At 39.1% G+C, this 16,823-nt stretch overlaps 1 protein-coding gene across 1 annotated transcript in view; it reads left to right on the top strand.

Moving 5' to 3' along the window:
• The window catches only part of atp7b (ATPase copper transporting beta), a 41,959-nt gene that overhangs the window by 8,497 nt on the left and 16,639 nt on the right, over positions 1–16,823 (top strand). The window contains exons 9-20 of the mRNA XM_039689406.2: positions 47–138; positions 545–672; positions 2,321–2,475; positions 4,100–4,234; positions 4,332–4,526; positions 5,319–5,501; positions 5,681–5,897; positions 6,552–6,689; positions 8,059–8,201; positions 8,593–8,796; positions 8,890–9,007; positions 9,107–9,209. Coding sequence (XP_039545340.2) covers positions 47–138; positions 545–672; positions 2,321–2,475; positions 4,100–4,234; positions 4,332–4,526; positions 5,319–5,501; positions 5,681–5,897; positions 6,552–6,689; positions 8,059–8,201; positions 8,593–8,796; positions 8,890–9,007; positions 9,107–9,209 — 1,811 coding nt within the window. The remainder of the gene's footprint in view (positions 1–46; positions 139–544; positions 673–2,320; positions 2,476–4,099; positions 4,235–4,331; positions 4,527–5,318; positions 5,502–5,680; positions 5,898–6,551; positions 6,690–8,058; positions 8,202–8,592; positions 8,797–8,889; positions 9,008–9,106; positions 9,210–16,823) is intronic.

The raw sequence follows: 16,823 nt of genomic DNA on the forward strand, positions 1-16,823 counted from the left end.
AATGAGATAAAAACCAATGATATTTGCCTTTATTTTGTCCTTTCAGAGTAAAACTTCTGAGGCTCTGGCTAAACTCATGTCACTTCAGGCCACAGATGCCACTATAGTGTCCCTGGGCCGAGACAACATCATCATCAGGTTCAGTTCACTCTCTAGAGTCTAAGTCATTATATGAAACTAATCAAATTTCAGGGGTGCTCATAAGTGAATTGGATACTTCAGGTTTGACTGATAGCAGGGGTCAGCCATTTGTTTTTTCATGATATTTTGATATCAACCTTCTTATTTACAGTAGATGTATCAAATTTAGTGTTGTCAAAATGACTCCTGTGGTAAAAAAAACACCTTCCAAGGACATATGCCAGCAAACCCGAACACACAAAATGATTGACAGGCTAGGAGCTCTGCTGTAAGTGTGAGGCAACAGGAGCAGGATTGAGCACCCCGGCATGAATTTGAATACTGAACGGTATTGATTGATGTGTGTGCCGTGTTGAATGAGACGTACGCAAAATGAAACTGTACATTTCCTGTCATGTGTCAGCGAAGAGCAGGTATCTGTGGATCTGGTGCAGAGAGGTGACGTGGTAAAGGTGGCACCAGGGGGGAAGTTCCCTGTTGACGGGAAGGTCATTGCAGGCACGTCTATGGCAGATGAGTCCCTTATCACTGGTAAGACTTTGACTTAGTCAGTGGGGGTTTGTGTGGTTTAGGATGTTAAATTTGTAAACAGTGTCATAGTACATACTTTGTAGGTTTTCCCAGTGATTCAGAAACGTCATTGTGATTTTAAGTTAAAGGTGCAGTGTGCTTATAGTTGTCTTTGCATATTAGGCTTGGATAGGAGTAAGTGTCTTAACATATAAAGTACACAAATGATCTTCATGGTGAAAAATGAAAGGGTTAGTTCACCCAAAAATGAAAAAGTCTTGTCGTTCCAAATCCATAAGACTTTTTATTCATCTTCAAAACACATAAGATATTTTTAATGAAATAGCAGAGATTTCTGTCCCTCCATTGGAAGTCTAATTACCCAAAACCCAAATTTGGTCACGAAAACTCAAGTATGATTGAGCAGGGTTGGTTGAGCTTCTGATTATGTCCGCTGATCAATGTTTATTCAGAAATCTCCCTTGAGAAGACTCGGATTGAACTGCCCAATTCATATTAATTTGTTTTACGAATTTATGAATGTTTTGAAGCGTCATAGTTTTGTATGAATAGACATTTAGTTCATTTAGTTCTTATGGGTTTGGAATGGCATGAGTGAGTAGCTAAACAAACTGTAGCTGACAAAATGTTCCTTTTTGAGTGAACTATCTCTTTATTTTTTCATATGCGAGTATGAGTGCCTGCTCAAAGTATGATTTTTGGTTTCTGGCTTCACCTTCTGCTTTTTCCTAGTGACCTGTCATGTTCATTAGTTACAGTGGTATGAATAAGTTTTGGCACCCATGCTAAAGTTGCCTAAAAAGAGGAATAAAAAATCATCTTTTGGATATTGATCTTAATGCCTTAATTAGAAAAATGAGGAAAACTCCAACCTTTAAGGACACAAATTTTCTTTGTGAATGAATAATGTATCATAAATAAATAAACGTTTTTCCTTAAAATACAGGGTGCATAAGTCATGGCACCCCTATGTTAAATTCCCATAGAGTCAGGCAGATTTTTATTTTTAAAAGCCAGTTACTCCATGGATCCAGGATAATATGCATCCTGATAAAGTTCCCTTGGCCTTTGGAATTAAAATATCCCCACATCATCACACACCATTCACCATGCCTTGAGATTGGCATGGTTTTACTTCAGTTAGCCAAATAGCTGGTTTGATTTGCATTGAAAGATGATCTTATGGAAAGTACCCCATGCCAATCTCTAGGTGTGGTGGAAGGTGTGTGATGATGTGGGTCTATTTTAATTCCAAAGGCCAAGGGAACTTTATCAGGATGCATATTATCCTGGATCCATGGAGTAACTGGCTTTTAAAAATAAAAATCTGCCTGACTCTATGGGAATTTAACATAGGGGTGCCATGACTTATGCACACTGTATTTTAAGGAAAAACATTTATTTATTTATGATATATTATTCATTCACAAAGAAAATTTGTTTTGTTTTGTTTGTTTTCCTCATTTTTCTAATTAAGGCATTAAGATCAATATCCAAAAGATGATTTTTTATTCCTCTTTTTAGGCAACTTTAGCATGGGTGCCAAAACTTATTCATACCACTGTATATTAGCATTATATTGGTCCTAAGCTGCCTGATGAATTCTAAGAATCGGAAATCCTAACTGAAAGTCTATTTCTCATTGCAGGAGAGCCAATGCCGGTCATTAAGAAACCAGGCAGTTGCGTGATTGCAGGCTCGATTAACGCTCATGGAGCTCTACTAGTGAAAGCCACCCATGTAGGGTCAGAGACCACGCTCAGCCAGATAGTTAAACTAGTGGAAGAGGCACAGACATCAAAGGTAGTAAATCATGTACACTAACATGATACAAACACACTCGGACATGTGTGCAAACAAACCTTTGCCTTTAGAGGTATCAGCAATGTAATAAGAGGCCGAGAGTAAAGAAAACCTGGAAATAGACAAGCATGTGCATACAAAAGCAAGTTTACTTTCCTATTTTCTTTTACTTGGGCTTGGCGTCTTTTAAAATATTTATTCGATAAATCTAAAAATGCTTATGTAGTTTTTCTGTAGTTGTGTGTAGATACATGTAATACATTTTTTTTTTACAAAAAATACAGGGAAAATTAAATAAAAGGCATTTTTATTAGGACATTTATGTGAACAGAAGAAATGTAGGCTCTAAATTAATAAAATACGGTCAAACATAATTTATATATCCATGTTATAAGTAAAAAAAACGAAAACCTTTTTTATTTACTTTCAATTTGTCACGATTCTGTTGTGTTTCTGTTTCATTTTCAAGGACTTTTGGTTTGTTATCGTCGATTCTTTTGTTTTCATCATTGTTTCATTGATTACACACACCTTTTTTCCTCATTTGGAGACTATATTACCTCAGTTTAATTTGTTCGTTGTCTAGTGTGCACACTTACTTTTAGGTTGCTTTTCATTTGTTTGGATTTATTTGGTTGTTGGATTTTACTCTTGTTTTGTTTAATAAAGAATATGCACCTCGTTTTCCTCCTAAGCCCAATCGTGACACAAATATACCTTCATATTTAATTTACACTTTAATTTTTACCTAGTCTTACAATCTATTAAAATATTTATTCATGATAAATCTAAAAAATGTAAATGTAGTTAAAGGATTAGTTCACTTTAAATAAAAAAAACGTTTGCTGATATTTACTCACCCCCATGTTATCCAAGATGTCCATGTAATTCTTCAGTTGAAAAGAAATGAAGGTTTTTGATGAAAACATTCCAGGATTTTCTCCATATAATGGACTTCATTGGGAACCAAACGGTTCAAGGTCCAAATGACAGTTTCAGTGCTGCTTCAAAGGCCTTTAAAGACACCAGACGACGAATAAGGGTCTTATCTAGGACCCTTCGAGTCACGAGTCGAAAAAAGATTTGTTCATTTTGATGAACGAGTTTGAACAGGAGAGTCATGAACGCTCATCACAGAACAGAGCAAGGAGAGCATTTGTGCTTATAAAACTTAAACTTTTTTATTTATTTTTTAAATGACCAATCGTTTTGCTTAATATGACCCTTATTCATCGCCTGTGTCGTTTAAAGCCCTTTGAAGCAGCACTGAAACTCTCATTTGGACCTTGAACCGTTTGGTTCCCAATGAAGTCCATTATATGCATGGAGAAAAATCCTGGAATGTTTTCATCAAAAACCTTAATTACTTTTCAACTGAAGAAAGAATGACATGGACATCTTGGATGACATGGGGGCGAGTAAATTATCAGCAAAAATGACTCCTTTAATTGAATAAAAAAAAATTGAATATAAGGCATTTTATGGTGTGGACAGAAGAGAATTAAACACTAAATTAATAAGATCCGCTCAATCTGTTACTTTAACCTAATTTTAACATATTTGTTATAAATAAAAACATTCTTTAGATTGTTGTAATGATATAATTGTCCTCTTCTTTTGGCAGGCACCGATTCAACAGTTAGCCGACAGATTGAGTGGCTATTTCGTTCCGTTCATAGTGGTCATCTCTTTGCTAACAGTGGTAGCATGGCTCATCATTGGCTTTCTGGACTTTGACATTGTGGCAAAGTATTTCCCTGTGAGTTACAGTAATTCATCAACTGTGTGTAAACGCAAGCATGTGTGCGAGAAAAAAAAACTAGAAAAAGTCTCTAACCTAAGTATGAACTCTACAGGGTTATGAGCAAAACATCTCCCGAACAGATGTGATCGTCCGCTTTGCCTTCCAGGCCTCCATCACAGTTCTGTCCATTGCGTGCCCCTGCTCTCTGGGTCTGGCAACCCCTACTGCTGTTATGGTGGGCACAGGGGTGGGCGCTCAGAATGGCATTCTCATAAAGGGCGGAGAACCCCTAGAGATGGCCCACAAGGCAATGCTCAACACTAATTCCTTCTAAGTCTGTATTTATTAAGCTGACATCCCGGGGTGCAGCGCTATTGGAATTTTGCTGGATTTGTATATATTATGTATGTATAAGTCAGAATGATCAATTTTACAGGAAGGACATGTTAACATTATCAAAAGTGACCGTAAAGAATTTTATATTGTTACAAAACTGCTATTCTTTTTTAACTTAATTCATCAAAAAAAAAAAAAAATTCTGAAAGAAATGTTTTTACAAAAATATTAAGCAGCACAACTGTTTTTAACATTTTTGATAATAATAAATGTTTCTTGAGAACTAAATCAGCATATTAGAATTGTTTCTGAAGGATCATGTACACTGAAGACTGGAGTAATTATGCTGAAAATTCAGCTTTGCTTTCAAATAAATAAATTATATTTTTAAAATATTTTCAAATAGAAAACTCTTATTATAAATGGTAATAATATCTCACAATATCAGTTTTTTTTACTCTTTTGATCAAATAAATGCATGATTGGTGTGCATAAGAAACATTGGGTCAAAAACATACTGACCCCAAATTGTGTAGCTATACTCTAGATATATAATATATAATAATCCAGCAAAATATATGGTCTCTACAGGCATCATTTATCAAATAAGCATATAACACATTTATAATACAATTTAAAATATGCATCTATTATATCTATATTCTATTTTTTTGTCTGTATTCATATATAGAGAGACATGCATTTATAAATCTAGCTCAGATTCACTGGGTTGTCTGTTATAACTGGACTCTCTTCCCTGCAGGTTGGGGCTGTTATGTTCGATAAGACGGGCACCATCACTAATGGTGTGCCGCAGGTGACCCGAGTACTGGTTCTGTGGGACCGAGCAAGGCTTCCTCTTCGGAAGGTTCTGGCTGTGGTGGGCACCGCTGAGGCCAGCAGTGAACATCCACTGGGCATAGCTGTCGCAAAGCATTGCAAAGAGGTTTGGGAAAGCCACCACACTCAACAAACTTTGAAACTTCTGGACAGTATCACATGATCCAGCCGTATATACAAAAGCCTCCAAAATTGAGGAAAAACCATATTTTCCACCACCCACTTCTGTTTCCATGTTTGTTTGTCTGGCATGTTAAAGAGGTTTCTAAATCTATCTCTCTGTAGGAGTTGGGAACAGAAACTCTGGGCTCCTGCCATGACTTCCAGGCTGTTCCAGGCTGTGGAATCAGTTGTAAAGTCTCCAACATTGAGGATCTGCTGCAGAACAGTCCAAAGACACAAGAAACAAACACACCCGCAGCAAAGCAAACACCACTTGTCACTATCCAAGGAGCCACCACAGATGAGAGCAGCTTGGTGGCGGGCACAGATTCTTGGTCAGGTAAGGTAAATGTGTGTTATTGGTGCCTCCTAGTGTGCTCTTTGTGTATTACATTTTCAGAGTCTTTTTCCTTTTAGGCGAGACACTGCAGGTGAATAGGGTAAAAATTTTAACTTACAGATGTCACCATGAAACTTTACCAGTTGATTACTCGCATAAATAGGAGAAAAAATGTATTGCAAGTTTTCTGTAACTTTATGTTTAAATATGCTAATCAGGCTATATCTAATTAAATATGCACTAATTTGCATATATTTTGAAGTGACGAATCTGACCATTGGAAAAAAACAAGGTTCAAAATTATGTTTGCATTTTGTTGATATATTTAATGAAAAGACATTTTCAGAGGGGATTATGAATTTCTCCTTTCGTGACTCTGTAAATCAGAAAATACTGCCAATAGCCTTGATTTTCGCCCTATTTTTAGGCATAAAATGTCAATTTTTTGATTCCATAGATATTTTATCATATTAATATTTCAAGCTTATGTAGTTTTAAAGCATAAAAGCTTTGTTGTGTGTCAGTTTTTTGTATTTTCATGTATTTATTTATTTATTTCAGTTTGATTGTGGCTCAGATTTCCTTGAATGAATGAATCTCTTGGTGTATGAAGACAGATAGACAGCACTAATATATGTATATATGTTTTCTCAGATTGCCCCTCCTACTCTGTTTTGATCGGGAACAGACAGTGGATGTTACGGAATGGTTTGGAGGTCACATCTGATGTGGATGATGCCATGAGCAGCCACGAGACTAAAGGACAGACGGCCATACTTGTGGCCATTGATGGTACCACCCAAGTTCATAAATTACCTTTTGTATTTAATTGCATGTTAAGAAAATAAGTTTTGTCTAACAAGCATTCATTATTAAAAATAATAATTTTCTTATATTTGTTATGGTTGGAGGCTGTAGAGAAGCGCGCATTGTTAAAGAACGAAACTTAAACATTTTTTATTATAGTCCACAAGGAAAACTTAGGAGATAAACTTGGATAATGACCACGTTTGGCATTCACGCAAACAATACAGGAACCAGAAACTGAGACACAGAGCTTAAAATAACAGGGAAAACTAACGAGTTAACTAATAGAATAACAGGTGAATGAAATCAGTAATTAAAGGAACAAACTGGCACACACTGGGAAACTAGTGCTGTGTTTGTGGGCAATATCAGCCGTTAGAGTGTGCATCGATCTACACTTCGGATTCTGACCGGAAAAAGTAGACCATCCGGGTATCTTTGAAACACTCATTTCAACATACTACGATTTGGGACGTACTAATTCTATTTTCGAATACTAATTAGGACGGATAGTATGCGAATTGGGACGTAGCATAGGTCAGAGAACACGTGGTTGGGAAACAGAACAAAACAGCGAATAACATTTAAAGGGGCAGTAAGCGATTTTCGGCAGTTAGGGGTGTGTCCACTCATGAGGGGGGAGGTGCCTGTGCTGCATAAATTATTCATGGAGCTATCAAGATAGAGGTGTGATCCTTTTGGGTAAGGGGGTCTGTTTGCTTTTGTGATTTCAAATATCAACAATTTCTCAGAAATCACTTACTGTACCTTTAACAGAACTTTCCAGTCTGTCTAATTTTATTAGTCGTATCATACTTTTTCTGCCTGATGTCCATTTATAATATATTTAGAATTTATCATTAGTTAAATCAAGCTATTAAAGGAATGGTTCTCCCAAAAATGGAAATAATCAAGACATCCTAGGTGCGTATGACTTCCCAGATATAGCAAACTGACATTGAATCAACGTGGAAACATGACATCGAAACAACGTTGATCTGACATTGTTTTGCTCATCGAATTAACGTTGAACCAACGTCAGACACGTCATTCTTTCAAAACTAACGGAAAATCAACTTGAAATCAACGTTGTTTCAACGTTATGAAAGCAAACCAATTTTCGATTTTCATTTAGCTTTGAAGAATGCCGCGTCTGACGTTGGTTCAACGTTAATTCGATGAGCAAAATCAACGTTGTTTCGATGTCATGAGAGACGTCGTTTCCACGTTGATTCAATGTCAGTTTGCTGTCTGGGTTTCTTCTTTTAGGCGATCTACTCCTTTAATTGTCAAGCTTTTTTGTTTCAAAAGGCCATCGCTCTTTTTCTCCCTCTTTCTGTCTTTTTTTTTTAAGGTGTCTTGTGTGCTATGTTAGCCGTGGCAGATACTGTAAAGCCAGAGTCAGCTCTAGCTGTTCACACGCTGTGCAGTATGGGAATAGAGGTCTTCATGATCACAGGAGACAACAGACGTACAGCCCGGGCCATCGCCACACAGGTGCATATCCATACGCGCATTTTGCCTAGAACCAAATAAAATATGAGCAGGAATTCATATAACTCATTATAAAAGACCACAAGCTGGATTCAAACTCAGGTCGTTCACACACAAGCACCCCCATTCAGAATATTGAAGTATGTTCATAAAGGTGTGATCATAATTAAATCTGTTCTGTACATTTTCATAGATTAAATCATTATTTTAATATTTCAGAAATTTTGCGATTTCCCCACGCGTATTTCACAACAGTTTCAAGTTGGTCACGTTGATTTGCCGCATTGACCAGAAAGCAGCTTTGTTTTTAGAGTGACTTTTTCTGACATCCAATTTTGTGTCTGACGTTATGTCTGATAGTATTTACACCAGAATACACTGTTTTATTTTACAGGTTGGCATCAGGAAGGTGTTTGCAGAAGTCTTGCCCTCCCATAAAGTGGCAAAGGTCCAGGAATTGCAGGAAAGAGGTCTGAAAGTTGCAATGGTGGGCGATGGGGTCAATGACTCGCCCGCTCTTGCCCATGCTGATCTAGGCATCGCCATAGGAACGGGCACTGATGTTGCCATTGAGGCAGCAGGTATTGTCCTTATACGGGTGAGTTACCCAATTAAAATAGATTTATCAGGAAATAAAGGGGAAATTCTATTTAAAAAAAAAAAAATTCAATTATGTTTTGTGTTGATGTAGAATGATCTACTGGATGTGGTGGCCAGTATCGAGTTGTCTAAAAAAACAGTGCAGAGAATCCGGATAAACTTTGTGTTCGCTCTCATTTATAACTTGCTTGGCATCCCTGTTGCAGCAGGTAAACAGATCCAACCACTCTAATTCCAATGTTTTCTTACATTTAGTGAGTGTGCATTCAGTAATAGATGTAGTTTACTGGTTTGAGCCTGATTTTCAGGTGTGTTCATGCCTGTCGGGCTGGTGCTGCAGCCGTGGATGGGCTCTGCTGCGATGGCAGCTTCCTCTGTCTCAGTGGTGCTCTCCTCTCTACTGCTGCGACTGTGAGTGCACACTACAGTACACCATCATGATGTGGTCTTCACATTCTACCTGCATGCATCATAGGTCCTTTCCAAAAGCAAGAAAATTTCCCATTTAGGCATCATAGGAGTCCTGACACAAAAGCTTTGCAGCAAAATAATGCTACCTTATAAGCTGCACTGAATCAGAGCCGGCTGCAGAAACAAACCAATGGACGGGCATTTAATATTGTAGGGGGGGCCTAATTATGACATCCAATACATTTTTCTATAGGACAAAAACCAACTATTACGCCGATTTCAAGTACCAGGCGTAATTTGCGGGTGGGATATGTCCCCACCGTCGATATTGTACCCACCACTTTTGAAACATTCCGCCACGAATGTACCAATACAAATAAACAAAACATCTTCAGTTAACTAGCAGAGCATTCGTTTCGTTCGTTTTTTAAATAAGAGACGATTTAGCGCTGAAATGTGTTTTTAAAATCAACTGTTCAAATTAATGCTCGTTGCCGCTGGCGCGGATAGGCTAATGTGTTTTTTTTTTCTGGCTTGCGCACAGTCTTCACTCGGACGCGCAATCCGTTGTGGAGAGACTCTATTCATTACGGTGAAATTAAAACACAAAATGTTCTGAAGATGTTTTGTCTGTGCCTGATATACAACCACTGATAAACATAATCAGTTTTGATGGGAAAAAAAATGTTATTAGAACGGATTAGAACCCAGAATCTCTGGCACGCTTGGCAAAAGTTCTACCCCTGGACCATTATTTACATTCACGTTTAATACAAATATAAAGGCGTAATTGAACGACCACATAAACCTAAATCAATAACTATTTAAATCGATTAGAGGATATCGTAATGTTATTGTACATATCTGTTTTATGATTTAGCATTGTGTCAGGGCTGGTGCAACTTAAGAAGAGTAATAAAAATAACTGGCCCACTCATGTTCTTAATACAGCTGAAGTCGACGTTTTTGGGAGTGGAATCTCCGCATGAGTTATTCAATACATTATTTTTATTTTTAAAATAAATTTCTTTTTAAAATGTATTAATTGCAAATTGCATGGAGAGGGGGGCACAGGCGCTCGGTAGGCAGGCCCGGCCCCCTAAGGCCCACCCATAGCGCCGGGTATGGCCATGAGACTTAGACCTGAGTGCAAAAATGGAGGCTCTAGCCCCTTCCAGAGCTGAGATATCGAAACTCAAAAATTCGGCCCGAAAAAAAAAAAAACGACAGTGGTACCCCTTACGTTTTTTTTTTTTTTTTTTTGGGCGAAAAATTAAGTTTCTCCAATCTTCCCAAAACTCTGGATTCTGATAGAGGGCCATGAGACTTAGACCTGAGTGCAAAAATGGAGGCTCTAGCCCCTTCCAGAGCTGAGATATCGAAACTCAAAAATTCGGCCTGAAAAAAAAAACGACAGTGGTACCCCTTACGTTTTTTTTTTGGGCGAAAAATTACGTTTCTCCAATCTTCCCAAAACTCTGGATTCTGATAGAGGGCTATGAGACTTAGACCTGAGTGCAAAAATGGAGGCTCTAGCCCCTCCCAGAGCTGAGATATCGAAACTCAAAAATTCGGCCCGAAAAAAAAAAACGACAGTGGTACCCCTTACGTTTTTTTTTTTTGGCGAAAAATTTAGTTTCTCCAATTTTCCCAAAACTCTGGATTCTGATAGAGGGCCTTGAGACTTAGACCTGAGTGCAAAAATGGAGGCTCTAGTCCCTTCCAGAGCTGAGATATCGAAACTCAAAAATTCGGCCCGAAAAAAAAACGACAGTGGTACCCCTTACGTTTTTTTTTTTTGGGCGAAAAATTAAGTTTCTCCAATCTTCCCAAAACTCTGGATTCTGATAGAGGGCAATGAGACTTAGACCTGAGTGCAAAAATGGAGGCTCTAGCCCCTTCCAGAGCTGAGATATCGAAACTCAAAAATTCGGCCCGAAAAAAAAACGACAGTGGTACCCCTTACGTTTTTTTTTTTTTGCGAAAAAAAAAGTTTCTCCAATTTTCCCAAAACTCTGGATTCTGATAGAGGGCAATGAGACTTAGACCTGAGTGAAAAAATGGAGGCTCTAGCCCCTTCCAGAGCTGAGATATCGAAATTCAAAAATTCGACCCGAAATAAAAAACGACAGTGGTACCCCTTACGTTTTTTTTTTTTTGGGTGAAAAATTAAGTTTCTCCAATCTTCCCAAAACTCTGGATTCTGATAGAGGGCCATGAGACTTAGACCTGAGTGCAAAAATGGAGGCTCTAGCCCCTTCCAGAGCTGAGATATCGAAACTCAAAAATTCGGCCCGAAAAAAAAACGACAGTGGTACCCCTTACGTTTTTTTTTTTTGGGCGAAAAATTAAGTTTCTCCAATCTTCCCAAAACTCTGGATTCTGATAGAGGGCCATGAGACTTAGACCTGAGAGCAAAAATGGAGGCTCTAGCCCCTTCCAGAGCTGAGATATCGAAACTCAAAAATTCAGCCCGAAAAAAAAACGACAGTGGTACCCCTTACGTTTTTTTTTTGGGCGAAAAATTAAGTTTCTCCAATCTTCCCAAAACTCTGGATTCTGATAGAGGGCCATGAGACTTAGACCTGAGTGCAAAAATTGAGGCTCTAGCCCCTTCCAGAGCTGAGATATCGAAACTCAAAAATTCGGCCCGAAAAAAAAAACGACAGTGGTACCCCTTACGTTTTTTTTTTTGGGCGAAAAATTAAGTTTCTCCAATCTTCCCAAAACTCTGGATTCTGATAGAGGGCCATGAGACTTAGACCTGAGTGCAAAAATGGAGGCTGTAGCCCCTTCCAGAGCTGAGATATCGAAACTCAAAAATTCGGCCCGAAAAAAAACCGACAGTGGTACCCCTTACGTTTTTTTTTTTGGGGCGAAAAATTAAGTTTCTCCAATCTTCCCAAAACTCTGGATTCTGATAGAGGGCCATGAGACTTAGACCTGAGTGCAAAAATGGAGGCTCTAGCCCCTTCCAGAGCTGAGATATCGAAACTCAAAAATTCATCCCGAAAAAAAAACCGACAGTGGTACCCCTTACGTTTTTTTTGGGGGGCAAAAAATTAAGTTTCTCCAATCTTCCCAAAACTCTGGATTCTGATAGAGGGCCATTAGACTTAGACCTGAGTGCAAAAATGGAGGCTCTAGCCCGTTCCAGAGCTGAGATATCGAAACTCAAAAATTCGGCCCGAAAAAAAAAACGACAGTGGTACCCCTTACGTTTTTTTTTTTGGGCGAAAAATTAAGTTTCTCCAATCTTCCCAAAACTCTGGATTCTGATAGAGGGCCATGAGACTTAGACCTGAGTGCAAAAATGGAGGCTCTAGCCCCTTCCAGAGCTGAGATATCGAAACTCAAAAATTCGGCCCGAAAAAAAAACGACAGTGGTACCCCTTACGTTTTTTTTTTTTTGGGCGAAAAATTAAGTTTCTCCAATCTTCCCAAAACTCTGGATTCTGATAGAGGGCCATGAGACTTAGACCTGAGTGCAAAAATGGAGGCTCTAGCCCCTTCCAGAGCTGAGATATCGAAACTCAAAAATTCGGCCCGAAAAAAAAAACCACAGTGGTACCCCTTACATTTTTTTTTTTTTTGGGCGAAAAATTAAGTTTTTCCAATCTTCCCAAAACTCTGGATTCTGATAGAGGGCTATGAGACTTAGACCTGAGTGCAAAAATGGAGGCTCTAGCCCCTCCCAGAGCTGAGATATCGAAACTCAAAAATTCGGCCCGAAAAAAAAAAACGACAGTGGTACCCCTTACGTTTTTTTTTTTTGGCGAAAAATTTAGTTTCTCCAATTTTCCCAAAACTCTGGATTCTGATAGAGGGCCTTGAGACTTAGACCTGAGTGCAAAAATGGAGGCTCTAGTCCCTTCCAGAGCTGAGATATCGAAACTCAAAAATTCGGCCCGAAAAAAAAACGACAGTGGTACCCCTTACGTTTTTTTTTTTTGGGCGAAAAATTAAGTTTCTCCAATCTTCCCAAAACTCTGGATTCTGATAGAGGGCAATGAGACTTAGACCTGAGTGCAAAAATGGAGGCTCTAGCCCCTTCCAGAGCTGAGATATCGAAACTCAAAAATTCGGCCCGAAAAAAAAACGACAGTGGTACCCCTTACGTTTTTTTTTTTTGGGCGAAAAATTAAGTTTCTCCAATCTTCCCAAAACTCTGGATTCTGATAGAGGGCCATGAGACTTAGACCTGAGTGCAAAAATGGAGGCTCTAGCCCCTTCCAGAGCTGAGATATCGAAACTCAAAAATTCGGCCCGAAAAAAAAAAAACGACAGTGGTACCCCTTACGTTTTTTTTTTTTGGCGAAAAATTAAGTTTCTCCAATTTTCCCCAAACTCTGGATTCTGATAGAGGGCCATGAGACTTAGACCTGAGTGCGAAAATTTAGGCTCTAGCCCCTTCCAGAGCTGAGATATCGAAACTCAAAAATTTGGCCCGAAAAAAAAAAACGACAGTGGTACCCCTTACGTTTTTTTTTTTTTGCGAAAAAAAAAGTTTCTCCAATTTTCCCAAAACTCTGGATTCTGATAGAGGACCATGAGACTTAGACCTGAGTGGAAAAATGGAGGCTCTAGCCCCTTCCAGAGCTGAGATATCGAAACTCAAAAATTCGGCCCGAAAAAAAAACGACAGTGGTACCCCTTACGTTTTTTTTTTTGGGCGAAAAATTAAGTTTCTCCAATCTTCCCAAAACTCTGGATTCTGATAGAGGGCCATGAGACTTAGACCTGAGTGCAAAAATGGAGGCTCTAGCCCCTTCCAGAGCTGAGATATCGAAACTCAAAAATTCGGCCCGAAAAAAAACCGACAGTGGTACCCCTTACGTTTTTTTTTTTGGGCGAAAAATTAAGTTTCTCCAATCTTCCCAAAACTCTGGATTCTGATAGAGGGCCATGAGACTTAGACCTGAGTGCAAAAATGGAGGCTCTAGCCCCTTCCAGAGCTGAGATATCGAAACTCAAAAATTCGGCCCGAAAAAAAAAACACAGTGGTACCCCTTACGTTTTTTTTTTTTGGGCGAAAAATTAAGTTTCTCCAATCTTCCCAAAACTCTGGATTCTGATAGAGGGCCATGAGACTTAGACCTGAGTGCAAAAATGGAGGCTCTAGCCCCTTCCAGAGCTGAGATATCGAAACTCAAAAATTCGGCCCGAAAAAAAAAACGACAGTGGTACCCCTTACGTTTTTTTTTTTTGGGCGAAAAATTAAGTTTCTCCAATCTTCCCAAAACTCTGGATTCTGATAGAGGGCCATGAGACTTAGACCTGAGTGCAAAAATGGAGGCTCTAGCCCCTCCCAGAGCTGAGATATCGAAACTCAAAAATTCGGCCTGAAAAAAAAAACGACAGTGGTACCCCTTACGTTTTTTTTTTTTGGCGAAAAATTAAGTTTCTCCAATTTTCCCAAAACTCTGGATTCTGATAGAGGGCCTTGAGACTTAGATCAGAGTGCAAAAATGGAGGCTCTAGTCCCTTCCAGAGCTGAGATATCGAAACTCAAAAATTCGGCCCGAAAAAAAAACGACAGTGGTACCCCTTACGTTTTTTTTTTTTGGGGCGAAAAATTAAGTTTCTCCTATCTTCCCAAAACTCTGGATTCTGATAGAGGGCAATTAGACTTAGACCTGAGTGCAAAAATGGAGGCTCTAGCCCCTTCCAGAGCTGAGATATCGAAACTCAAAAATTCGGCCCGAAAAAAAAACGACAGTTGTACCCCTTACGTTTTTTTTTTTTGGGCGAAAAATTAAGTTTCTCCAATCTTCCCAAAACTCTGGATTCTGATAGAGGGCCATGAGACTTAGACCTGAGTGCAAAAATGGAGGCTCTAGCCCCTTCCAGAGCTGAGATATCGAAACTCAAAAATTCGGCCCGAAAAAAAAAGCGACAGTGGTACCCCTTACGTTTTTTTTTTTTGGGCGAAAAATTAAGTTTCTCCAATCTTCCCAAAACTCTGGATTCTGATAGAGGGCCATGAGACTTAGACCTGAGTGCAAAAATGGAGGCTCTAGCCCCTCCCAGAGCTGAGATATCGAAACTCAAAAATTCGGCCCGAAAAAAAAAAACGACAGTGGTACCCCTTACGTATTTTTTTTTTTGGCGAAAAATTAAGTTTCTCCAATTTTCCCAAAACTCTGGATTCTGATAGAGGGCCTTGAGACTTAGACCTGAGTGCAAAAATGGAGGCTCTAGTCCCTTCCAGAGCTGAGATATCGAAACTCAAAAATTCGGCCCGAAAAAAAAACGACAGTGGTACCCCTTACGTTTTTTTTTTTGGGGCGAAAAATTAAGTTTCTCCAATCTTCCCAAAACTCTGGATTCTGATAGAGGGCAATGAGACTTAGACCTGAGTGCAAAAATGGAGGCTCTAGCCCCTTCCAGAGCTGAGATATCGAAACTCAAAAATTCAGCCCGAAAAAAAAAACGACAGTGGTACCCCTTACGTTTTTTTTTTTTTGGGCGAAAAATTAAGTTTCTCCAATCTTCCCAAAACTCTGGATTCTGATAGAGGGCCATGAGACTTAGACCTGAGTGCAAAAATGGAGGCTCTAGCCCCTTCCAGAGCTGAGATATCGAAACTCAAAAATTCGTCCCGAAAAAAAAACGACAGTGGTACCCCTTACGTTTTTTTTTTGGGCGAAAAATTAAGTTTCTCCAATCTTCCCAAAACTCTGGATTCTGATAGAGGGCCATGAGACTTAGACCTGAGTGCAAAAATTGAGGCTCTAGCCCCTTCCAGAGCTGAGATATCGAAACTCAAAAATTCGGCCCGAAAAAAAAAACGACAGTGGTACCCCTTACGTTTTTTTTTTTGGGCGAAAAATTAAGTTTCTCCAATCTTCCCAAAACTCTGGATTCTGATAGAGGGCCATGAGACTTAGACCTGAGTGCAAAAATGGAGGCTCTAGCCCCTTCCAGAGCTGAGATATCGAAACTCAAAAATTCGGCCCGAAAAAAAAAACGACAGTGGTACCCCTTACGTTTTTTTTTTTTTGGGCGAAAAATTAAGTTTCTCCAATCTTCCCAAAACTCTGGATTCTGATAGAGGGCCATGAGACTTAGACCTAACTGCAAAAATGGAGGCTCTAGCCCCTTCCAGAGCTGAGATATCGAAACTCAAAAATTCGGCCCGAAAAAAAAAACACAGTGGTACCCCTTACGTTTTTTTTTTGGGCGAAAAATTAAGTTTCTCCAATCTTCCCAAAACTCTGGATTCTGATAGAGGGCCATGAGACTTAGACCTGAGTGCAAAAATGGAGGCTCTAGCCCCTTCCAGAGCTGAGATATCGAAACTCAAAAATTCGGCCCGAAAAAAAAACGACAGTGGTATCCCTTACGTTTTTTTTTTTGGGCGAAAAATTAAGTTTCTCCAATCTTCCCAAAACTCTGGATTCTGATAGAGGGCCATGAGACTTAGACCTGAGTGCAAAAATGGAGGCTCTAGCCCCTTCCAGAGCTGAGATATCGAAACTCAAAAATTCGGCCCGAAAAAAAAAACGACAGTGGTACCCCTTACGGTTTTTTTTTTTTGGGCGAAAAATTAAGTTTCTCCAATCTTCCCAAAACTCTGGATTCTGATAGAGGGCCATGAGACTTAGACCTGAG

The sequence above is a fragment of the Pimephales promelas genome, chromosome 8 (assembly GCF_988280905.1).
Source record: "Pimephales promelas chromosome 8, fPimPro1.hap1.1, whole genome shotgun sequence".
Taxonomy (NCBI): Eukaryota; Metazoa; Chordata; class Actinopteri; order Cypriniformes; family Leuciscidae; genus Pimephales; species Pimephales promelas.